The sequence below is a fragment of the Arachis hypogaea genome, chromosome 12 (assembly GCF_003086295.3).
Source record: "Arachis hypogaea cultivar Tifrunner chromosome 12, arahy.Tifrunner.gnm2.J5K5, whole genome shotgun sequence".
NCBI classification, from domain to species: domain Eukaryota; kingdom Viridiplantae; phylum Streptophyta; class Magnoliopsida; order Fabales; family Fabaceae; genus Arachis; species Arachis hypogaea.
Window position 1 is genome coordinate 111673242 of NC_092047.1, and position 25316 is coordinate 111698557.

General features: G+C 34.5%; 1 protein-coding gene across 6 annotated transcripts; it reads right to left on the reverse strand.

Moving 5' to 3' along the window:
• Nucleotides 1-5581: 5581 nt before the first annotated feature.
• On the reverse strand, nucleotides 5582-24453 carry LOC112728289 (probable tRNA N6-adenosine threonylcarbamoyltransferase, mitochondrial). Of its 6 annotated transcripts, none has more exons than XM_072209742.1 (11): nucleotides 24159-24453; nucleotides 23776-23909; nucleotides 23536-23604; nucleotides 23120-23427; nucleotides 21903-22056; nucleotides 9377-9543; nucleotides 7091-7166; nucleotides 6850-6933; nucleotides 6622-6736; nucleotides 6390-6478; nucleotides 5582-5979 (listed from the first exon to the last, which is right to left on the reverse strand). In XM_072209742.1, exons 6-11 carry the CDS (start codon nucleotides 9427-9429, stop codon nucleotides 5812-5814), a joined length of 585 nt encoding a protein of 194 aa, XP_072065843.1. In that variant the 5' UTR covers nucleotides 9430-9543; nucleotides 21903-22056; nucleotides 23120-23427; nucleotides 23536-23604; nucleotides 23776-23909; nucleotides 24159-24453; the 3' UTR covers nucleotides 5582-5811. The 6 variants fall into 6 exon arrangements, with proteins under 6 accessions (XP_072065843.1, XP_025634148.1, XP_072065842.1 ...); XM_025778363.3 differs by having other exon boundaries at nucleotides 23536-23607; nucleotides 24077-24165; XM_072209741.1 differs by lacking the exon at nucleotides 24159-24453 and having other exon boundaries at nucleotides 9377-9522; nucleotides 23776-24102.
• Between the last annotated feature and the right edge of the window lie 863 nt (nucleotides 24454-25316).

Sequence of the window (25316 nt, forward strand, 5' to 3'; positions counted from 1 at the left end):
TATACGTTTTGGGGGTATTTTGGGTAATAATTAAGATGTTCAGGAGTAAAATGGGTATTTTATAAAAAATATAAGGTTATTTTGGTAATTATACTATATGTAAGAGTATTTTAATAAATTATAAAATATGTTGAGATAAAAATATAAATATTTTAAAAAGCTCAAAAATTCAGAATAATTTATAAAAATTTAATAATAAAGCTTAAATTATAAGTTTTGAGTAATAAACAAATATTATTATTATTATTATTGTTATTAATTTATTAAGATTATTATCAAATTATTTTTGAAATATATTATACATTAGTAATTTGTACTATAAGAGAATAGAAGAGTTAAATAGTAACCTACTTAAAAGCTGTAGAAGACGATCCTAAATTAAAAATCTTATGATTCACTCTTCATAAAATATCTAGGGAGAGATGAAGGAAGAGTGTGAAGATGATTTCTGGTATTAAAACAAGAAAAATAAAAGAGGAAGAAAAAATAAAAGAATCTAAAGAAACTTTTGCCATAGAAGAACAGAGAGCAGGAATAAAAGAAACAAAAGAAAGAACGAAACGAAAAGGAGATAAGTAGAAGTATTGTTTGGCATTGAGAACAAGCTTATATGATTGTGTACCTGCTGAAAATGAGCAGAGATATGGTGGTGAGTCCACTGAGATTTGCTTCCAGAGATACATCGGCCAATCCAGGAGATGGTCGCACCTGTAAGACAGAGGTTGCTTACAAAGGTTATTGATACATACATTGGTTAGAGAGAGCCTCACCTGTAAGACCGATGTTGCTTATAGAGGTTATGTTTGCATACATCGGCTCAAGAGAGTCGCACCTATAAGACAAAGGTTGCTTACAGAGGTTATGAACTGGAAACCAAATTTAGACAAAGGTTGCTGAGTAACGTCGAGAGCGGATTGAAACCGACAGATGAGCTCATTACCTGCACTAGGGATAGACATGCATCATAATTGTTTGCGCAGATTTTTTATGAATTCTGTTATTTTGTGATTGTGTATGTGTTGTGATTGTTTCTTTTTATGATCTTTAGTTATTATGTTTATTGCGTGTTTTGGTTGTTGCTGCTGACTGGATATAGTATTAAAACGAACATAACTATACACCCTGACCCTACTAAGAACTCCTCAGTTCTTACCCTCTATTTTCACCCCTTTCAGCTACAGGTGCAAAGGCTTATTGCGAAGCGGCGAGAGCACAGAGGAATATGTTTACGAGTTGAGTTGTTAGAATTTGTTTTCCCCTCACCTCGTTAGTTAGAGTTTTATTTAGAGGGGTAGGTTCTGTAATTGCTTTTGTATGTAATACTACAACGTATTATTAATATTAAGTATGTGAATATGTGTTGTTTGTACTTGTTGAAAAAGTTATAGTTTTAGTAAAACCATCGATAGATTTACGCATAAAGGCTCAATATTAAATAGATAATAAAAGGAATTAGGTTAGTAAGGTCTTACTTTTGGTACGATCATGAGGTGTTAATTCTCATGATGTAATTGAAAACTCAACTTTCTCTCTTTGATCCTAATTCTAGATATCTCTCTTCTATTCTCTCTGATTTTCTCTAATTCTCTCTATTCTTAATACAAATTCGTATCAAATGGTACTTTCATTGAATATCATATCATATTTTTATGGTGATTCACCAGATTCGATTTGGGATTCGATTCAACATAACTTACAATGCTTGAATTCAACTTATCAAAATCAGCATAGGATACTTGAAGAAATTAGAGAAACTTGTGCCAGAATTTTTGCAATATTTTAGACCAAATTAGAATCACATTTACATCTGCTCGACAAGAATTCAACAAATCCAGCGACAAATATCTCAACACTTCCAGTTCTACAAATTTAGACTCTAAAATCAGATTATCCAAAACTAGAACCAGATTCAGTTATAGACACACCAGATCTAATAATTCTAGACAAACCAAATGCAGATTTCTAGAAATACAGAAATAAAAATTTTAAAATTCTAAAGCAATGCAGAACATACAGAGAAGGTAGCAAAATCATATTTTAATTTTAATTTTAATTTTCAAGAGAAAATATCTACAAAATCAAGTACTAATGTTCTTAAAGAAAATTTTTTGAAAAGATGAGATTCTAATATAAATATTTAATTTAATTATAAATTATATATTACTACTAATAAGTACTACTAATAAATAATTATTATACTTTGAAAACAAGTAAAATTATTAGTCATTGATTTTATTATTTTTTATATTAAAAATAGTTAAAATTTAAATTTAATTAATTTTATAACAAAAATTACTGTGTATTTTTATTTAAAAAATTAAAATAAAATTATATATTTTTGTGTATTATCTGATTCAGTACACGGGTACATATATTAGTGGATTAAACAAAAAGATAATATTACTGTGAAGAGTGTTTTTAAATAAATAGTAAAGTAGACACCAAAAAATAAATAAATAAACAGCGAAGTAGGTAAAGATAAAAGAAAAAAAGAAACAAAAGATCATGTACATTACACATGGGGAATGGATTTTAATATTTTATCAAATTTTTTAATTGAAGGTGTAAAGTGTTATCTTTAATTTTTTAATATTTTTTTTTATAATTTTTCTTGGACTCATTATGACGAGACCACAGTTTATTTCCTCAAATAAAAAAATTGAAAAGATCCGGTCCCTTCCAAATGTTGTATATAAATTTAATGAGAATCTTTACTTTTCACTCAATTTTTCTGTTCATAAAAGAAATTTCTTAAACAAAATTTGATGTGAATTTATAGGAGAACAATATATGGTTTGATCGGGTAAAATTTTTACCTTTTAAAAATAGTTTATCAATCAAAACTTGTTTTTCATGGATAGTTTTTTAAAAGTTGTAACACGTATGTTCAGTAAATCAAATTAAAAATACCGTTTAGCAAGCATAAATAACAACAATTGTATTTAATAAAAAAATTTTAAAATTTAAAAAGATTATAATAAATATAAATATAAAATAAATTTAAATATTTATTAATATATAAGATTATATTAGACTTCTTAATTTTAGTATAATAAACACAAGTCAATTTTAAAATTTTTTTCTTTAGATCCTTCTAAAACACTCTTATTTTTTAAAATTTACACAAATACATATATAAAATTCTTTTTATTTATCAAATATTACTTACTATATATAAAACAAAATATTTATTCTTTTAAATAGCACATATATATCCAAAAACTTTTACCAAACTAAATCTTTGTCTAAGAAAAATCCTATGTAAAGTTAACAGTCGCAGATATCCTTGCAAAGAAAGGACATGATCTCTCTAGTCTCTATTGGTCTTCATCTTTTTTATGCCCCTCCCCCTAATTTAATTTATGCTTTGTCTTTGGATTATGTTAAATTCTTAGAATAATAGGTGAAACTCGTGAAAGGTAGTTTTTGTTTTCTGTTGTTTTGGGATTCTTGACCCCTCTTGTTCACCAATTTTTTTTATAAGTTTAAATTTGCTTTAAAAAGTATCTCTTAGTTATTTTTTAAAATCGCGGTTAGATTTCGAAAGCTTCAAGTACCAAATATAAAGTGAAAGTGAAAATGTTTTATCAAACCAGACTACAGATAGAGAAAAGTGTGTGACATATGATTGTGACAACTAATTATTGTATTTGTTAGTTTTCTATTTATGAAATAAAGTTCTTTAGATTAACATTGAAAACTATTATCTTTGAACATTTTTTTCTTGCTTCCAACTCATTCAAATGTTGATTTCATTAGCACCCATTTAAAAACTAAACACTGATTATATTGTCGCCAATTAGTCAGTTACACATATATTACTTTAATTGCCACTGATTTACAAAATCTGCTATCAAATCAAACTTGCCAATTATCCAAGGATCGGATGTCCATTAATAATACCATATGCATATTTACCCAATGGAAAAAGTCTTGGTGGCAACAATTTTTTAACAAATTGACTAGTATTTAACCATAAAAAAAAATTGAATGATCCTATACCATTGGATTTAATCTTACACTATTAAAAGTATTATTGATGGCCAATTGATGGTTAAAAAATACAAAAATTGCTTGCCCCTAACACTCCTCTAAGCCAATAAGAATTAATTCAATAACCATAGAATCTTATCTCATTTACTTTATTCCAGTACCACTTCATTCCAATTATTGCTCGTTCTTTTTATTAATACAAAAAGTCAAAACTCAGGTGTAGTCAATTTCACGTGAAGTTAATAGTTAAAAATAGTTAAATAATTTAATTAATTTGACTAAATTTTTTTTAATAATTTGACTCTCAGTTATAATTTATAAAATTGACTGCACCTGAGTTTTCACTAATCAAAAAATGAATAATTATTCTAGACAATATTAAATTTAAAAAATGAAACTTTATTTTGGATCAGACTGGATAATAAAATTTTAATTTTATAATAATTAATCATATGTCATATTGAAGCAAAAAACTTCAATAACTTTTATTTCATTAATTCTCCACTTGTTACAAACATAATGTGACAAGCGCTTAAGTTAACACCTATTATTATTATAACAGCAACAACCTGCTGTGAAATTCACGGACCAATTTGGTAGTGATAATGTTTAGTACACAAAACAGCATGATGAACTGTTATATTGTCCTTTGTAATCGCAAAAACCCACATTTTTAATCCTATCCATTGTGCCACTTCTTGCATATGCAAAAATCAACATATTTGATAGATTACAACCATGCTATACGCATGCTATACGTATACTAAAATCAGTTACTAATATAAAATATATGTTAACTAAAATAAATTAAACTCCACATGTATTTATACATAAATACATTGGTAGCTAATTTTAGTAACTGATTTTAGTGTACAAATAGCATTTTTTATTAAAATAGTATTTATTATTTAAATATATTTTATACAATTCATATGCCGCCTCTAAATCTCCATAGGACAGTAGCATAGAGATCAATGCATTGTGCACAAATAAGTTGAATTCGAAACCAAACTTTAATACATGTCCAGGTATAGCATGACCTATACAATTTAGAGAAAGGGGAAGAACATGCTTTAAGCTATAACGGATAAATATGATTATCTGGCTTCAACCCATCATACTGCAACATTTTCTTGTACAAAGAAGAGCTCCATCTAAGTCTCCGCTTTATATATATATCCCTTAATTGTTTAATTCCAAGAAAAGACATTTGGTTCGTTTGTATGATATAAAATTTTTGCGTAATATCCAAGTATTTGAAATTCTGAGAGAGCGCAAAAGGCAACAAGGTGACTTGCAGCAAAGCCATTGTCTATTAAGCCTATTAAGGTCATTTGAGCTTGAATTTGTTTTAGCTGAACCAAGGATTTACATCTTTCTAAGAGAGAAAGAAGTGGGTTTCTTTGAACAAAACTGTGGGTTGTGTTCCAATTGATGTTTTTGGCATAGGGCAACAATGAGCGAAAGAGCATGGCTGAAATTTCCCCTCAGGCCAAAACAATTGTCACTTACATAAACATGGTAGATGACAAACTTCAGTACACACAACACTTTTGACATAATCCGAAGGAATAATCAACAACAAATATGAATCACATGGAAAGCTAAACTCAAGATGTCAAGAACATATGTGTAAGCATTATCAACAACAACATCAACAATGGTTTAAGATCAGAGGAAAAGCAAAACAAAACATAACATAGTGCAATAAAAAAGCTAAAGTGAATAATCCAACGAATTACTATACATGTACTATGCCTCAGACTCAGACACGTGTTATAGTACATTTCAGCCCATCGAAAATAGTGCAGCAAAGCTTCATGAAGAGGCTGAAGCAACATGGAAGTACATGCAATGTCCCTGCTGTGATGATGCTTGAATTATAGACGCAAGAGATGGATGAAGAAGAGCCCTTCTTATCGAGCGTGCTTCACTTCTTCCTTCGGCATATTCTTCCCCCAGCGGCCACCTCGGCCGCAAATCATACTGAAATGAATCATAGTTGAAAGAATCAGTGAGTGATCAAACAAGCATAACATGTAGCAACAGATGAAATCTCTGACACTATCAATGTTAACTTTTTACTATTACCTCATTAACATCTACGAGGTTCATTTAAATACAGCCTAGATCCTCACATTTGCTTAGTAGACAAAGAATGAATTGAACATAGAATATGATAAGATAAAGGCAGCGAAAGCAACTCAAGTTTGCAATCCATGAGAGTAGATAAAACAGATCACTCAGAAATGAATTCAACATTTTTTGAGCTGGGTTACAATAATTGATCATGTTGATTCTGTATTAGTTGTAATTTTTCCCCCTAAATGAATCATACCATCCAAATCCATTGAGGCATGATAGGAAAAGCAAATTGTTGAGATAAGGAAACACACCACGAAGTCTTCTGGTTCTTCTGCAGGCAGAGGAGGGTCATATCTTCCCATGCGGAAGTGTTCAATGCCAGTCCAAGCTACCATTACACCTATCCAGTTGAAGGAAAAGCTTAAAATAAATAAATGAAATAAAAGCTATATTTCATGCATCAACAAAAGATAACAACCTAATTTACTTTTTGAGAACTGTGACTACTTACTACTGATAGCAACTCAAAAACTATATTATTACCATTATCAGTACAAGGCCGGGGACGAGGGCATGCAAGTTGCAAGCCATTCTTCTTCACAACCATATCAAGCCGAGATTGAACATATTGATTTGATGCAACGCCACCAGAGATAATCTGCAGTATATGACATAAAATAGAAAGTCATTTAGATTTTTCGATGTAAAATAAATAGAAAAGGAAGGATTGATGTTATTTGAAAGAAAGAAACTATTCAGACTTCAAACTACCAGGTGTCTTATAGAAGGCTCCATCTTCAATGCCCACTGGATTGCACATTCACACCTTTCCTCAAGATGTAACACTGTAATTCGCTGACCACATGTAGAAATAAGACATCAGTTAGACACAAATTAAAGATGATCAAGACAGAGCAGATGCAGTAATTTCAACCAAGTCATCATCTAGATCTGATACAGAAGACAGGTCTCGCATGCCATAAAGTACAAAACCTACAAAAACATAACTAACCTGAAAAGCAGCAGCAATATCAGCCCGGGCCAATCGATCTTCCTTACTTGCAGAAGAAATAGGGATCTTGGCATCACTGCAAACTCATATGTTTGTATAATTTATTACTACTACACAAAAATGCTTTTTGCAACATGCAATATCATTCTTTTATCATCTGACTACACGAAGCTAATTCACTAACAGAATGTGGAAATCAGTCTTTTATTATCCTCGTGGCATGTGCCTTGTTGCATGGCCTTGCATGACTTGGATCCTTACATGCTTTGATTGCATGCCTTTCTGGACAAGCTTTCTTTGCTACTTGATTTCCCTTTCTTTTAACTATATTTTCTTGAAAAACATTTAGAGAATACCTTAGTAGCAAATGATACTTAAAAGTGATTATATTAGAGGAAGAAACTGTGATTAATCCTAAGAAAACAAACAAATATCATAGGAGAAACATAATAAAAACTACTAAATATACGAACGCATCACAACACTAAACTTAAAACTTTGTTTATCCTCAAGCAAAAAGAAAAGAAAAGAATTGGATTAATGAAGAAGAATTAAATCTCTTTGAAGCTCGATTCCACCTTAATAATGGGGTTTAGTAAACTTGTGATCATCGACGGGCTTTTCCTTCTTTAATGAATCATGAAATCATGGGCTTGAAGAATGCTCAAAAACTCAAGTTCGGATGATATTATGAGATCTTGATTTTCAGTTTTAGTTGGTCCTTGAATTGTTTAATTCTTATTCTTGACCGAGAGAGATTTTTCAATTGTTAGCTCTAAGTGTAACATCCTAACTATCAAAATGTCACGCTTCCGGCTGCGTCACTCTGATAGCTAGGGTATTACGACGACTCTTAAAATATTTAATACTAAAATATGAGTCTGTTTAAAACTTAAACCGTATTTATTTTTTAAAAAAAAGACCATTTAAAGGCGAGGGAAATAATAAATAAGAATTTACTCAACTTATATATAAAATATCTAAAAATATAATCTTAAATAAATATAATAAGTCATAAATAATTTATTAACTTTTTAAAATTCAGGGTCTTACACTAAGTGCTTCGTCTTAAGGCGGCTCTTGTTAGTGGGCTTTCGATCGATAATCCCAAACCAGTCGACCAAGTTACCGAGTAATAAAGCACCCCTCGGATCTAATTACCCAAGTCTCTCCTTGACACAGCTGCACCACAAGCATATAGTTAAAAATTTGATTCCCAGACATCGATACCCAGAGCCTCTTTAGGCTTCTAAATGTTGTCTTGAGGCGGCTCTTGATAGTGGGCTCTCGATCGATAATCCCAAGCCAGTTGGCCCAAGTTATCAGGTGATAAAGCACCCCTCGGATCTAATTGCCCAAATCTCTCCTTGGACAATAAACACCACAAGCACATAACTGGACTTTAACCATTGATGCTCACAGCTTTATCACTTTTGAATCTCTTTTAATTTCTTTTTCTTTTTCATGCTTCTCTTCGTCTCTTTTTCTTTTCAATTCAAGGATTTTTTTTGAATATTCAGAGATCTCATAATATTTTTCTAAGCTTTTTGTTTATGAAGAATCATTCTTTCCTTCCATTCAAGATCATTCACATATGCTACGGTCCATAGAATACAATTACAAGTCGTGAACCACCACTTTATATAATAGGACTTTATTTAATAGATTCAACATTCCTCCATCAAAGCCATTCTTTTTCATGATGATTAGAAGACTTGGAAGATAAGCATAGTAATAAGCATGGATATTTCAGTAGGGAAACATGCATGATGCAAAGACAAGGAGAAGGAAAAGTAAAAAGAAAAAAAAAAAGAAATATTAACCACCACACACAAGTTTTACCATATTCATTCTCTGTCCTTGTTGTTCTTTCCATCTTCATTCTTGGTTTTATTTGCAACACCAAACTTAAGAGTTTGGTCATGTACAGATTGATGAACACCAAATTTAGTGTTTAAACATATTATCAAGTGATGAAAAGTATGGAAGAACATAGAATGCTAAGTATATATTGCGTTGTGTGATGAATGCATGCATGATAATTTTTTTTTTCAAAATAAAATAAAGACATAAACAAAATATAAAGGATGCATGAAGAATAAAACAATGACAGTAGCGAAAACTTTTGAAAACTAGTTTTGAAAATTAAAATCAACAAAGAAAAACTATGAGTAGAAAGTAGAAATTAACTAAAATCTAACTGATTCATTAAAAAATTTTTTTCTCTTTTTCCAATTAATTAAAAGAAATGACCTTAATGGAGAAGAGAAGAAAAAGAATACTAACCGACTAGGTTGCTTACTAACAAGTGTTCTTTTAACGTCACTAGCTTGTCTCATACTGCTTTCTAAGATAGAGAATGGATTTATTTTTGTTGACCTCCTTCTTCTTCAAGATAGTGCTTTTTGTTTGTTGACTACGACCCTTCTTTCCTATTGAAATAGCATTGGTGTCTTTACAAGAGTTAGACATAAAATTCAATCAAATAAATGCTTTCATTCCTTCAGAATTTGATCAACTTGCGGATTTTGTATATTTTTCATAATATGCTATCTGGTGTTATACTATCTAAACTGTTTCAGTCCACGAACTTGACTTCACTTCATCTTTCTAACAATCAATTGGATGGAAACATACCATTAGAGATAGGAATGCTTGATTCTCTTTGCAATGTAAACCTATCCAATAATAAGTTAGAAGGATTGATCCCATTTTCCATGCTAAAACGGTTTTAATTTTGAAAAAGTTGAATTGAGTAATAATCTGTTAAGTGAAAATATTCCGGCAAAAATCGGTTATGTTGATAAACTTGACATGAGCCACAATTTTATTAGTGGTAGCGTACCCTTTTTATCCTTTAATGATGATTTTTATATTCTTGGACAAAATCTTCTTTATCAACTTTAGGTCTTAGCTAGAATAATCTCAAACCCGTAGAACTTGCAACTATATCTTATAAATTTGTCATTCAACTTTTTTGAGTGTTCACAAGGCTGCAAACGTTTTTATGAAAAATCAGTGTTTTGAACTTGAACGAAGAGTTGACAGACACTGAAATATTAACAATAAAAACCTTTGTAGCCTTGTCACCTTTATGAGGTATGGTTGCAAGTTTTACGGGTAAAGTACCTGTAAGATTATTGTAACTAATATCCAAACTTGATAAAAAAAATTCTGATCAGTAATATAAGGATCGTCATTAATGAAAAAAAAAGCACACTACCACCAAAAGAGTTATAACTCATGTTAAGTTTATCAACATAACTTCTAGTCACCAAATTATCATTCAAGTCAATTTTTTAAAAATTGAAACCGTTTAACATAAGAGATGGGATCAATCATTCTAATTTGTTATTGGATAAGTTTACATCACAAAGAGAATAAAAAATTCCTATCTCTAATGGTATGTTTCCACCCAATTGATTGTTATAAAATTTTACTAAATTATCTCGCCTACAAATAAAATAAAGGGTCATCCAACTAAAGCATTGCAAATTTTAGAAAAAGTATTCAAGTCATTATATTTTAGAGTTGATGTATTTAAATTTTTTTTAAAGTCGATATGGATTATACATATTTTTTAATAAAAGAACAAAAGAATCTTTTGAGAGTTGAATCGAATAGAGGGATTTAGCTAACAGATATCTTTCGCTCTCGTGTGTTGCTTCTGCTAGTAATTATATGCACATTCATACACATTCACTTGTTTATACACAAAGCCTCATTTTCACCGTTCGTTCATTCTTCCACAGTAACACATAATGTTTTTCTCTTTCTTTGAGAGCGTTCAAACAATGGTACTCTTCATTGATGGCAAAGTGTAGTAACTTTGCTTTGCTTACTATTGCAGTGGCACTTCTGTTTTCCACTACGTGATATTCCCACCAAATGCTTCGTCTTCCTTCAATAATTCAGAAAGACACGCTTTAATACAAAGTGGTTGGTGAAGTCATAACCATAATATCTTATACCATTGCTATTGTACCCGCATTAGTTGTGATGATACTAGAAATGTGGCAGAGATTGACGGATATGCATTGTATATTAATCCTTATAACGAGTCCAAATTATTACGACTAGAGAACTTGAATCTCACTTCCTTCTCCAATTTAGTACACCTCAATCTTTATGAAATGGGGCTTATGGGAAGCATCCACAAAGAAATTGGTACTCTTGCAAAGCTTTCTTATCTTAATTTGTTCTATAATAATTTTTATAATAAGTTACCTCTAACATTTTCAAACCTCACTCAACTTGTAATATTAGATGTTGCTCTCAACTCTCTGAGTGTCATCCTTCCTACTTTTGATAAACTAGAGAATTTGAATTTTTTCGCTCTTATTTTAAACCAAACTAAAGGTTTCATACCAACAGACCTAGAGAATTTGGCACATTTTGAATCATTGTATTTGTTCCAATTTAATTTACTCAATGGTTTAATCTGTTTTGGAACCGTTAGAAAATTTGATATGTCTTGATCTTAATTCAAACCAAATAGAAGGTACTATACCACTAAAATTAGAAAATAAATTTGACCAACTTAAAATTACTATTTCTTAATAATAATAATTTGTTGATGAACACAATTTCTTCTATTTTTTAATAATTAAAGAATTTGACTTTTCTCATGTTGGAGTCTACTCAAGTTAAAAATTTCATACCATTTTAATTAGGTAATTTGAACATGTTAGAAAAATTGTATCTCAAAAATAATTCGTTCACAAGTACAATTTCTTCTGCTCTGAGTCAATTGAAGAACTTGAGATATCTTATCTTCAATTCAAATCAAATTGAGGGTTTCATACTACTACAGATAGAGAATTTGAATCAACTTATATTATTGTCTCTTTTAAACAATTTGGTTCAATTTTATTATCTTGGGACAATCAAAGAATTTGACATATCTCAATCTTACGTCAAATCAAATTGAAGGACATATACCAAGAAAAAAAGAAATTTAGAACTATTTATTTTTCTAAATTTTCTCTCTTGGTATATGTCCTTCAATTTGATTTGACACAAGATTGAGATATGTCAAATTCTTTGATTGTCCCAAGAAAAATAGATTTGAATGGAATTGTTTGAAGAAGAAAATAATATAAGCTGACTCAAATTTTTTATTTGTAATAATATGAGACCCTCACTTTAGTTTAAATCAAAGGAAAGATATCTCAAACTTTTCAATTGACCCAGAGCACAAAAAATTGTACATGTGAGCGAATTGTTTTTGAGATGCAATTATTCTAACATGTTCAAATTACCTACTTGAAACGGTAGGAAACCTCTAACCTGGGTGCACTCCAACATATAAAAAAAAATCAAATTCTTTAATTGATTAAAAGTGAAAGGAATTGTACTTATCAAGAAATTATTATTAAAAAATGGTAACCTTAAACTTGTCAAATTTCCTAATTCTAGTGATATAGGACCTTCTATTTGATTTGCATTAAAATCAAGAAATATTAAATTCTCCAACTGTTCCAAAGTAGAGAGAATTAAACCATTAAATTAAAGGAACAATGATTCAAAATGTACCAAATTTGCTAGTTCGACTGATATGAGACCTTCAATTTAATTAAAACAAATGCGAGAAAATTCAAATTCTCCACCTTACTAAAAGTAGAAAGAATGATGTCACTAAGAGAGTTGAGAGCAAGATCTAACTTTACAAATTGAGTGAGATTTGAAAATGTTGGAGGCAGCTTACCATGAAGATTATTACTGAACAAATTAAGATAACTTTGTAAGAGTACCAATTTTTTGGTAGATGCTTCCCGTAGACCTCATTCCATGAAAATCAAGGTGGATCAAATTCGAGAAGGGAGTGAGATTCAAGTTCTGTAGCCGCAATAATTTAGACTTATTATAAAAATTAATATACAATACAAATCCGTCAATTTCTACAATCCTTCTAGCATCGTCACAGCTAATACCGGTCCAATGACAATAGTACAAGATATTATGCTTATAACACCACCAACCACTTTGTATTAAAACGTATTTCTCTAAATTATTGAAGAAAGACGAAGTATTTGGTGGAAATATCGCATACGACACAGTGGTAAAAAACAGATGCCACTGCAATAGTAAGCAAAGCTACTACTACACTTTGCCTTCAATGAGTGTGTATATTTATATATAATTGACGAAAAGGAAGAGTATCATTGTTTGAACGAAAAAGAAAAAACTGTTACTCTGGAAGAACAAACGCGATGTATAAATAAGTGAATGTGTATGAGTGCACAAATACAATTTATATAATAACTAGCAGAATCAACACACTGGTGAAAGATATCTGTTAATTAAATCCCTCTATTCGATTCAACTCTCAACAAAGATTATGTTGTTCTTTTCTTAAAAAATTATGCGTAATCCATATCGACTTAAAAAAAATAAACACATCAACTCTAAAATATAATGACTTGAATACTTTTCCTAAAACTTGCGATGTCTTAGTTAGATGATCCTTCATTTTATTTGTAAGCGAGATAATCTAGTAAATTTTTTGGAAAATCATTGCATCGTACAAAACAATTATTTTATGCTCCTCTCAAATACAGATATAAGTGATAGACTTTTTTTTATCCAACCTCAAATCACTCACACAAATCTTTCGATCACTACCTTTTAATCTGAACTCTAACTTAAAAAAAAGAGAAAGCATCAAAGAGGAGCATAAAATCACGGGCAAAAAACTAGAATAAGCCAAGGCAAGTTGAGAACTACGTAAATAAGCCAAATTGAAATTCGTTTCAGCAATGAGCCAGGAGCTATATATATGTAAGATTCCTTAGTAAATCGAACCAGCCAAGTTCGAATTAGGTTGATGAAAAGTTGGTTGTAATTCGAACCAGCAAGGTTCGAACTCCGTCTCCACGTAAATCGAACTAGCTTAGTTCAAATTATAGGTAAGTAAAGTCTTCAAGTAATTCGAACCACCCTGGTTCGAATTACACTTATGCTGGGTTCTTAATAATTCGAACCACTCTGATTCGAATTACTAGTGATTCGGCTATATAAGGAGTTCGAATCAGCCTCATTCGAACCATTCTCACCTTTCCCTACCCCACCAAATCTCAGAGAAAACGACCCAGATTCTCTCCGACGAAGACCTGAACGGAATACTCTGCTGATGGGGGACGATCCAGCACGGTTATATCGCTTGGACGGAGTCGCCCATATAGCTGGGGTCATCAACGAGGAGGTTAGTACGGAAATAACTTTGTTTTACCGGTACACGTGACTTAGTGATTTTGCATGCGGGTTAGATGGTGGTTTATGTTAGTGGTTTATGTTGGTGGTTTCTGTTAGTGGTTTATGTAAGTGGTTTATGTTGGTGGTTTATCTTAGTGGTTTACGTTGGTGGTTTACGTTGGTGGTTTACGTTGGTAGTTTATGTAAGTGGTTTACGTTAACGGTTTATGTCAGTGGTTTATCTTAGCGGTTTAGTTGTGGTTATTTTGTTAGATCTTTCATGTCAGTGGTTTATGCTGGTTTCTTATGTTAGTTGTTTATGCAAGTGGTTCTCGTTCTTGGATTTTTAAACGGTCATATTTAGTACGATTTTTTGGTTTATGGATTATCACGTTGATTATGTTTGTCACTGGTAATTAAGTTGGTTCTAATAATGCGGTTCATTTCTTCTGCAGCCTCGGCGATGCATCAGGAGCATGCGGCGGCAGCAGAGCATGCTTCTCGATGACAGATACGTTCCGTACCTACAGATGGCCGGTCTATACCATTTTGCAAGGCTGAACGATAGATGGTTCCGGTTGGACGAGGCCCTTGTCAGTGCGTTTGTCGAGCGATGGCGTCCGGAAACGCACACGTTTCATATGCCGTTCGGAGAGTGCACGATCACACTCCAGTGCACGGGCGTTACGTCAGCGGCTGCCTATCAGAGTTCCAGATATACATCCAGGGTGGCCGTCCAGCCTGGGTGTGGTTCGAGGAGTTGCTTGGAGTGGTACCTCCTCCTAGCCAGGTTCAGAAGTACGCGGTCAACTGCAGCTGGTTTCAGGAGACTTTTGGTGAGTGCCCGGAGGGAGTTGATGAGGAGACTGTGCGTCGATGTGCCCGTGCGTGCATCATGATGTTGGGCACGCAGCTGTTTGCGGACAAGTCCGGCAACCGCATTCACATCAGATGGCTTCCGTTTGTAGCTAGGCTGGAGGAGATGGGAACCTACAGCTGGGGTTCTGCAGCACTGGCATGGTTGTACCGGTGCATGTGCCGAGTGGCGAACAGAAATGTTATCAAGCTAGCGGGCCCACTTCAACTACTTCAGTCATGAATTTTCTGGCGATTTCCTCGGTTTAGGCATGCAGGGTTTGAGACGTTCAGCTGGCCATTGGCCTCAAGGTACTGTACTAAGCCTTGTCTATTTCAATTTACTATACATAACTACGTGTTCATTTATAATGTATTGGATACCTTAAGCACACATTTAAGTAGCGGTAAGACGTGTATGATGCAGGTGGTCAGGTTACAACCCTTCCAGTAGCGAGAAGGGTCCTAGAGTTCAGATGTGGAGGCTCTGGATAGACCGGTTGCAGGATAGAGAGGTCAGTATGTTACTTAATAAGTTTCTTTATTTAACCACACTTTACGAGTTGGTTTCATGAGTTGCCCCGACACTGTATAGTTCTTGGTGCAGTTTATCTGGATGTCGTACAGCAGCCCCGACGTACTTCAGGTTGTGCATCCAGAGGTTTTGGAGCCTCGGCATATGGTGCTGTGGCGGTCTGTTACGTCGCTTATCTACTTTGCCGTCATAGAGTGGCATTAGATAGATAGGGTTCTTCCGCAGTTTGGAGGGGTGCAGCTCCGTCCACATCCCGCCCTGAATATCGACTTTCTGATGTCGAAGGACGGCAGAGGCGGCGATCGATGGTTCCCGTACCATTTGCAGAAGTGGCATCTCCATTGGGAGTCCCGTGCGGAGGTTCGATGTTGTTGCTGACCCTGGTTCGTCGCATGAGTTCCTGGAGTGGTGGAGTCAGCACGGGAAGAGGTTCTTGTCTCCGGATCCGCACTTGGGGGATCCGAGAGCCATTGCTATTCCTGTTGAGGCCTCACAGCGGGGAGCTGGGCGAGTTCCTGAGATGGATCGTCCTGACGACGTGCCGGACAGGCAGCGGGTTGAGAGGAGAGCTCGCATGGGACACGGCGGAGCCAGCGTGACTGGAGGTGGCTTGATCGTGCTATGGAGGATGATGACGAGGCCGGCCCCGCTAGGGTCGACGACGAGGCCAGCGAGGTAGAGGTAGAGGGCGTGCTGCGGTTCATGCCGCTGCTCCTGACCCTGAGGACGATGACGACGATCAGCATGGGCCCGAAGGCGGGGACGGTGCAGGGGCGGCTGCAGTTGCTGGTGTTAGTACCCAGGATGGGGGCACGGAGGTGAGTGGTATGGCTCAGGGATGGGTGACGGGGCTGAGCCTAGTGACGCTGGACTTGGGTCGGGTATACCAACAAAGTACCGTCCTGCTGAGGTAGGCTCAGCCCCGTCACCCATCCCTGAGCCATACCACTCACCTCCGTGCTCCCCATCCTGGATACTAACACCAGCAACTGCAGCCGCCCCTGCACCATCCCCGCCCTCGGACCCATGCTGATCGTCGTCATCGTCCTTAGGGTCAGGAGCAGCGGCATGAACCGCAGCTCGCCCTCTACCTCTGCCTCGCTAGCCTCGTCGTCGACCCCCAGCGGGGGTCCGGCCTCGTCATCATCCTCCATAGCACGATCAAGCCACCTCCAGTCACGCTGGCTCCGCCGTGTCCCCACGCGAGCTCTCCTCTCACCCGCCGCTTGTCCGGCACGTTGTCAGGACGATCCATCTCAGGAACTCGCCCAGCTCCCCGCTGTGAGGCCTCAACAGGAATAGCAACGGCTCTCGGATCCTCCAAGTGCGGATCCGGAGACAAGAACCTCTTCCCGTGCTGACTCCACCACTCCAAGAACTCACGCGACGGACCAGGGTCAACAACAACATCGAACCTCAGCACGCTCTCCGCACGGGACTCCCAATGGAGATGCCACTTCTGCAAATGGTACGAAAACCATCGATCGCCGCCTCTGCCGTCCTTCGACATCAGAAAGTCGATGTTCAGGGCGGGATGTGGACGGGGCTGCACCCCTCCAAACTGCGGAAGAACCATATCTATCTGATGCCACTCTATGACGGCAAAGTAGATAAGCGACGTAACAGACCGCCACAGCGCCATATGCCGATGCTCCAAAACCTCTGGATGCACAACCTGAAGTACGTCAGGGCTGCTGTACGGCATCCAGATAAACTGCACCAAGAACTATACAGTGTCAGGGCAACTCATGAACCCAACTCGTAAAGTGTGGTTAAATAAAAAAACTTATTAAGTAACATACTGACCTCTCTATCCTGTAACCGGTCTATCCAGAGCCTCCACATCTGAACTCTAGAACCCTTCTCGCTACTGAAAATGTTGTAACCTGACCACCTGCATCATACACGTCTTACCGCTACTTAAATGTGTGCTTAGGGTATCCAATACATTATAAATGAACACGTAGTTATGTATAGTAAATTGAAATAGACAAAGCTTAGTACAGTACCTCGAGGCCAATGGCCAGCTGAACGTCTCAAACCCTGCAGGCCTAAAACGAGAAAATCGCCAGAAAATTCATGACTGAAGTAGCTGAGGTGGGCCCGCTAGCTTGATAACATTTCTGTTCGCCACTCGGCACATACACCGGTACAACCATGCCAGTGCTGCAGAACCCCAGCTGTAGGTCCCCATCTCCTCCAGCATAGCTACAAACGGAAGCCATCTGATTTGAATGCGGTTGCCGGACTTGTCCGCAAATAGCTACGTGCCCAACAACATCATGATGTACGCACGGGCATATCGACGCACAGTCTCCTCATCAGCTCCCTCCGGACACTCACCAAAAGTCTCCTGAAACCAGCTGCAGTTGACCGCGTATTTCTGAACCTGGCTAGGAGGAGGTACCACTCCAAGCAACTCCTCGAACCACACCCAGGCTGAACGGCCACCCTGGATGTATATCTGGAACTCTGATAGACAGCCGCTGACGTAACACCCGTCCACTGGCAAACCCAGCTGGTATGCCACGTCCTGGAGTGTGATCGTGCACTCTCCGAGCGGCATATGAAACGTGTGTGTTTCCGGACGCCATCGCTCGACGAACGCACTGACAAGGGCCTCGTCCAACCGGAACCATCTATCGTTCAGCCTTGCAAGATGGTATAGACCGGCCATCTGCAGGTACGGAACGTATCTGTTATCGAGGAGCATGCCCTGCTGCCGCCGCATGCTCCTGATGCATCGCTGATGCTGCGGAAGAAATGAACCGCATTATTAGAACCAACTTAATTACCAGTGACAAACATAATCAACACGATAATTCATAAACCAAAAAATCGTACTAAATATAACCGCTTAAAAATCCAAGAACGAGAACCACTTGCATAAACAACTAACATAAGAAACCAGCATAAACCACTGACATGAAAGATCTAACATAAAACAACCACAACTAAACCGCTAACATAAACCACTAACATAAACCACTAACGTCAACTTCTAAGATAAACCACTGACATGAAAGATCTAACATAAAACAACCACAACTAAACCGCTAACATAAACCACTAACATAAACCACTAACGTCAACTTCTAAGATAAACCACTAACATAAACCGTTAACGTAAACCACTTACATAAACCACTGAGATAAACTAAACCACTTACATAAACCACTGAGATAAACCACCAACATAAACCACCAACATAAACTACTAACATGAACCACTAACGTAAACCACTAACATAAACCACCAACATAAACCGTTAACGTAAACCACTTACATAAACCACTAAGATAAACCACCAACATAAACCACTAATAGAAACCACTAACATAAACCATTAACGGAAACCACTAACATAAACCACCATCTAACCCGCATGCAAAACCACTAAGTCACATGTACCGGTAGAACAAAGTTATTTCCGTACTAACCTCCTCGTTGATGACCCCAGCTATATGGGCGACTCCGTCCAAGCGATATAACCGTGCCGGATCGTCCCCCATCAGCAGAGTATTCCATTCAGATCTTTGTCGGAGAGAATCTGGGTCGTTTTCTCTGAGATTTGGTGGGGTAGGGGAAGGTGAGAATGATTCGAATGAGGCTGATTCGAACTCCTTATATAGCCGAATCACTAGTAATTCGAATCAGGGTAGTTCGAATTATTAAGAACCCAGCATAAGTGTAATTCGAACCAGAGTGGTTCGAATTACTTGAAGACTTTACTTGCCTATAATTCGAACTAAGCTAGTTCGATTTACGTGGAGACGGAGTTCGAACTTTGCTGATTTGAATTACAACCAACTTTTCATCAATCTAATTCGAACTTGGCTGGTTCGATTTACTAAGAAATCTAATTCGAACCGAGTTGAAATTACATATATATAGCTCCTGGCTCATTATTGAAACGAATTTCAATTTAGCTTATTTACGTAGTTCTCAACTTGCCTTGGCTTATTCTAGTTTTTTGCCCTAAAATCACTAACTAAATAAAAAAAGTTAAGTCCAATACTCTAATACAGCCAAAAATAAGCAACTTTGAAAATAACAAAAAATGAAGTCAATTTTTACGTAGCAACTTAGCTATTAAAAAGTGAATCCAAAGCCTTCAGGTTGCATAGTTAACTGTAAATGACAAATCATCTACGACTTTTGCAACTGGTTTTATTCACAGCCTTCATTGAACCTGTTTCTTTTGCACATGACGTGATGACAATGACAATTAATAGAAGCAAATAAATTTGTATAAATCAGTGACGAACAGAAGCAATGCTAGATAATAAAATTAGTTGAAACAAAAACAGATGTATTTATATATTAAAATACAATTTAACTATAGATCATACCAAGAATGAAGAATTCAACCAATACTAATTCTATACATAGTTTATTCAAAAACTAATAGGAAAAACTATTCCATAATAATGAACAAAAGAATTTGTTAATAGATATGATTATATTTACGATGGTCCAACGCTTTTTTCAGTCAAACACTTCTACCTACTATACTATTATAGCATCACTTCTTTCTGAAATCTCTCACCCACTAAAGGGAACAGAAAGAGAACAAAAGAAGAAAAAGTAGGACAATGAATTGAAAAACAAAGAAACCAAGTTTATAACGTTAGCTATAACCTAGTAACTATTGATGACTATTTTTGGTATAGAATAGAGTAGTTATTTGCTTGAATATTATGGTGCATTTGGTTTGCGTTTTCATTTTCTGTTTTCATTTTCAGCATTTTCTATTTCTTGGATTTTGTAAAGGTTCCTGTTTTTACTTTTTATTTCACAAAATCCAGAAAACAGAAAACACAGAAAATGAAAACGCAAACCAAACACACCCTTAGGATTCAACAATATAATCAAGAGATATGATTATTTTAGAAATGTATATTACTCACTCCCATTGACACCTACTCTCCTTAACTCACCTTCTCTCTTTGACTAAAGCTTACTCATACTTTCTCAATTTTGTGAAGGGAAAAAGATCTAAATCAAGTACTGCTTGTACAAAAAGATGAAATAAAAATGATGATTTATAAATCACATATCTCTAAACAAAAATTGTTTCAATTATTTTTTTTCCAATACTCAGAGCTGGTCATGATTTTAACTCATTAGAAGATCCCAAACACAAAAAGAAAATTTTTTATTCAAAAAGCCTCATTATTTTAAGTATTTTAATTTAGCTTCACTGCTCATATAATAGTATTAGTCTGAAGAACACCTAATATTATGACCTAAACACATTTTTTTATTAAAAAAGAAGAAAAGAAAAGTACTCTGCTTTTTATAAGAGCAATAAGTTCAGAATAGAATGTAAATATGTAATAATCACATTTAATGTTCATTAGCTCCACAATAGCTTAAAGGTCTTAATCTAGTGTAATCTTCTTGGCCTATTTCAAAAAAATTGAGACAAACCAAGACCCTCCCAAAACAAACTTGATAAATAGTGAACTAACTCACAAGCAGCGTCCCACAAACCCAAATTCATGGTGCTCCCATCCACAATAAGCAATTACCAAGGTCCTACAATAGATAATCCTATTTGTGATTATGATTAGTTTATAAATATGAAAGGCTCCTATAACAGTATAGCCTCTGGTACTTCAGCATTGAAGTTCAATGCGTAGTTATTTCCAAATTCCTTACACAAAATGGTATTATTATAAAGAAAGAAGCTAAATTTTCCTTTCAAAAAAACTTCACTTCCATGAACTTTTAAAATTCCAAAATATTCTTCAGCTTCTTTTTTTTTTTTTAAATCAAGAAGCAAAATCTCTTTATTATAAAGACAAAATCTTTAAGCAAAGCAAAGCTACAGTCAAACTAACATTTGGAATCTAAACTGAATTTTAACAATTGTATAATTGTGGCCCTAATTTCCTGAATTTCCAACAAACAACAAATGATTTACAATTCAAATATAAATTCCAAAATTGTACATTGACCACTTACAATTAACAACATTGTCCAATCTTTTTTCTTTCTGTTGAAGAGTGCATTAACATAGAATGTAAAAGACATCAATTGAAAATCATAGTAGGTTGAAATAGCAAGATATGCACAAGATAGACCTACGAATAACTTGAACCAAATGCGAGAGAAAAAGGTAAAATATGTGAACAGGGCAATGAAAGCAACTACCAAAGTATAAGTAACAATGCACTTGAATGTTGAAAGTTGCTTTTCATTTATTTCGTTAAGGAACTGACCTTGAAATCAGAGAACAATTGGTCCTTTTTCTGGAATGTGTCCATTAGCCATAGCAACTTCAGTTTCACAAGCTGGAATCTCATCCACTGGAATCCGCAAAACATATCACAAGCAACTTCAGAAGCATATTTTTTACTATTTTGATTCTGTTCACTGCATAAAAGCAACAAACATATCAATGGTGCCCTTAATTGAATTATATATTGCGTAGTTGTACGGTTAACATGAAACCCAGATTTTAGCATATACAATCTTAAATGCATACTTCAAAATTTAAATACTTTTTGGAACTGATATGAGTTCATATTATTATCAAATGATGATGCAAGACTTAGTAAGTAAAAAAGATGAGATCTAAGAGCGGAGAGAGGGACAGCTGGTAATGCATATAATCAGTTCCTTTTGGAAAAAGAGCTAGCCATAAAGGATCTTGACGATCCTTTAGTGTCGAAAGCATATAGTGCAGTATTTATTCATCTATCTCCTACTTCCACTCCACTGCAATGAACTTCAGAATGTGAAATCCCCATCCAAAGACAGGTAATTTCAGGATTAATCTTATTTATCATATCCATGGTAGTTCTCATATTGAAATGGGATGAAAAGGTTGGAAAAAAAAGGAGAGGCCAAATACTAAAATTTTATAAGAAAACATCACAATGGGGTAGAAAAGAGCTGAGAAAACTGTGACTCTCACAGCAACGAAATGGGAATTTGAAGAACATTCAGGAAACACATAATAAAAACCCAAAAAGCAGAGAAAGAACAAAAGAAAGAATTGTAAGAAAACAGATCAAAATATATATAGCAACATTTTCCACCAATTTTGACACGCAAAAGAGGTCAATTGAATGGATTTTAGGATTTGTTATTTGTGCAACTCAATTTAATAACTTCAGTGTCAATATCATTATAGCATATAGCAAGATTGGAAATTCTATTATGTGTACTTAAAAACAACAACCATTTAATAATAATAATAATAATAATAATAATAATAATAATAATAATAACTCGTTTGATTGATAAATATAAATTTTAAAGCACAAGATATTTGTTAAAAATTTAAGATTGCTTAAAATTGAAAGTTTTAAGTCTTTTTTAAATAATAAATATTACAAATTAAAAAAAAATAGTCAAAATTCAGAGCATATTGCTTGAAATGAGTTTATAGACTGTGCATATCTTGAATCTGAAGTATTGAGAAAAACTGTACCTAGATTTGAATCTCTGAACTACAGCCCCAGTGCCCCTGAACCAGCGACCCTCTATGTTTTCTGCCTTATCATCAAAACCGTGATATCCATGACTACCGTCTCTGACCGTCGCAATGGTAGCTGGGATACCAGAGCTTGATGCCACGCCCCCATGTCCCGCTGCTGCTTTCGTGGTCCACCTCACTGCAACTGATCTCATAACTCTCCTCTTCTTCCCCAACATCGCACTTCCTAGTAGCTGCAGCTACTCCATCAATGTAGGCGTCGATGGTCTGCCTCCTTTCAGGGTTCATGATCATCCGAAGATCTTATTATCATGGTAAGAGAATATTATTCATCAAATTCTTCTCATTTCTGATGATAAATAAATTTTAACTGAATATATTCTGGGAGAAGGAAACCCAATAATTCTTACCTTAACACGCTTAAAATGTTCCTCCCGTTGTTGCATCCTCTTCACTTTATCCTCTTGCTTTCTACTTTCCTTCTAACAGAAAATCGAAAAATAATCATTCTTCACGAAGACCGAGTTCAAAAAAATAATTAAAATTATTCAAAACTGCTATGAATTACATAAAAGAAAACCAAATTCAATCTAATGCCTACAATTTCTAGGATACATGAGAAATCCTAAATTAATCTAAACCCTACTAACCTCCGAGATCTAATCGAAGATCTTCACCACCGACATCATCAGATCGGAGAATCAGAAGGAAGAGAGTAATCGAACTTGTAAAGCTAAATATCTTTCACTCCCAGAAATTGGTACTCATCTCTCTAACCCCTAACCTAATAGCACAACAGAGCCATAGCAGAAAGAGGTGGTAAATAGTAAAATATTAAATCAAACGACACAAAAAAATAAGTGAAAGAAGGAATAAAGGAAGGAATCAATCAAAATAGAATGAGCAGGAGGAACAGGCTTATAAGCAGATGAACTAGAGAAAGGAGAATACGCCATCGAATGTTGTGTCCTGTGATTAATTCTTAGCTAAGGATTAAAGGCTATATAAAGAGAAGTGAAGTCAAGTAGTCAACCATGATAGCTGGCTAGCTAGATTCTTCCTTATTGTTTCTTGTTGATTCCTCTCCCTTATTAAAAGTATAGCTTTGCTTTTACTTAAGTGGGCTCATCCCCCTTCAATTACACTAGGAGTACTGGTGTCTAGCTCTGTGATCCTCATTTAAGACATACAACAAGTACTACAAAATAAAATACTTATTTTATATTTTGAGTTTTTTATTTGTACTTTCCAAAAAAAACCCTAAAGAAAGTAAGTAAGAAAAAAAATTATTTTACAATTTTTGAAACAAATATTAATATTTTTAATGTAAGATTTTTCTATTACACTCATCATTAAAATTGAATAAAATTATATTTGGTTATTGCTTGTTAAAACTAAAACATCATTTTTTTTTAAATTGCTTTGGTGTGTACACACAGCACAGTACTATGTGTATACAAAATTTTCTTATATATATTTTATAATATTATTAAAAGAAATTATTTTAAATTAAAGTGTAATATATAACGTAGTTGTTTTTTATTAATAATTTATGTAATTATTCTATTTTATATAAATAATACAGAACAATACTTTTCAAACATAGCATATAATGTCAAGTAGTTTTTTTATACAAGTATAATAGTTATTTGTTTGTTCACTTTATTGTCAACACAGACGGTATTATTAATTATGTATGACAAGTAGTATTGCTCTGTTTTTTTTTTTTTTTTTGTTAATAAATTGGATAATTTCCAATTTTAGATACCCTAATGGATTAGATAATTTTTAATTTTAAATACACAACACACTACACTTCACATATTTTATTATATTTTTTTCATAATTGTAATTTCTAAAATTTAAACTCTAAACCTTTAAAGTAGAAAGGGAGAGATATGTCATACATTGGCGTATTGCTTTGCTATTTCTGTATTTATCACGTGAAGTAGTAGCCATTATGATGGAGTATGGAAGTAGCATAATTTTGTCTCCAATAATTTGTGATGTAATAATTGATGTGATATTAAGTTTTTGTTCACTTTGTTGTCAACACAGATAATATTATCAATTATGTATGTGTATTAGTGGAGAGTGACTCCCCAAGTATAGATTTTCTGTATTTTGTTTAGACAGGGACAAGTAGTATTGCTCTGCTTTTTTTTTTTTTTAATAAATTGGATAACTTCCA

Excerpts from the sequence above, each read along its gene's own strand:
- LOC112728289 (XM_072209742.1), bottom strand. The coding sequence starts at position 9,429 with ATGAGACAAGCTAGTGACGTTAAAAGAACACTTGTTAGTAAGCAACCT. Across the intron at positions 7,167-9,376 it reads GTTAGTAAGCAACCTAGTCG|TGATGCCAAGATCCCTATTT; the intron begins GTTAGTATTCTT and ends ATGAGTTTGCAG. Across the intron at positions 6,737-6,849 it reads AGCCTTCTATAAGACACCTG|ATTATCTCTGGTGGCGTTGC; the intron begins GTAGTTTGAAGT and ends CATATACTGCAG.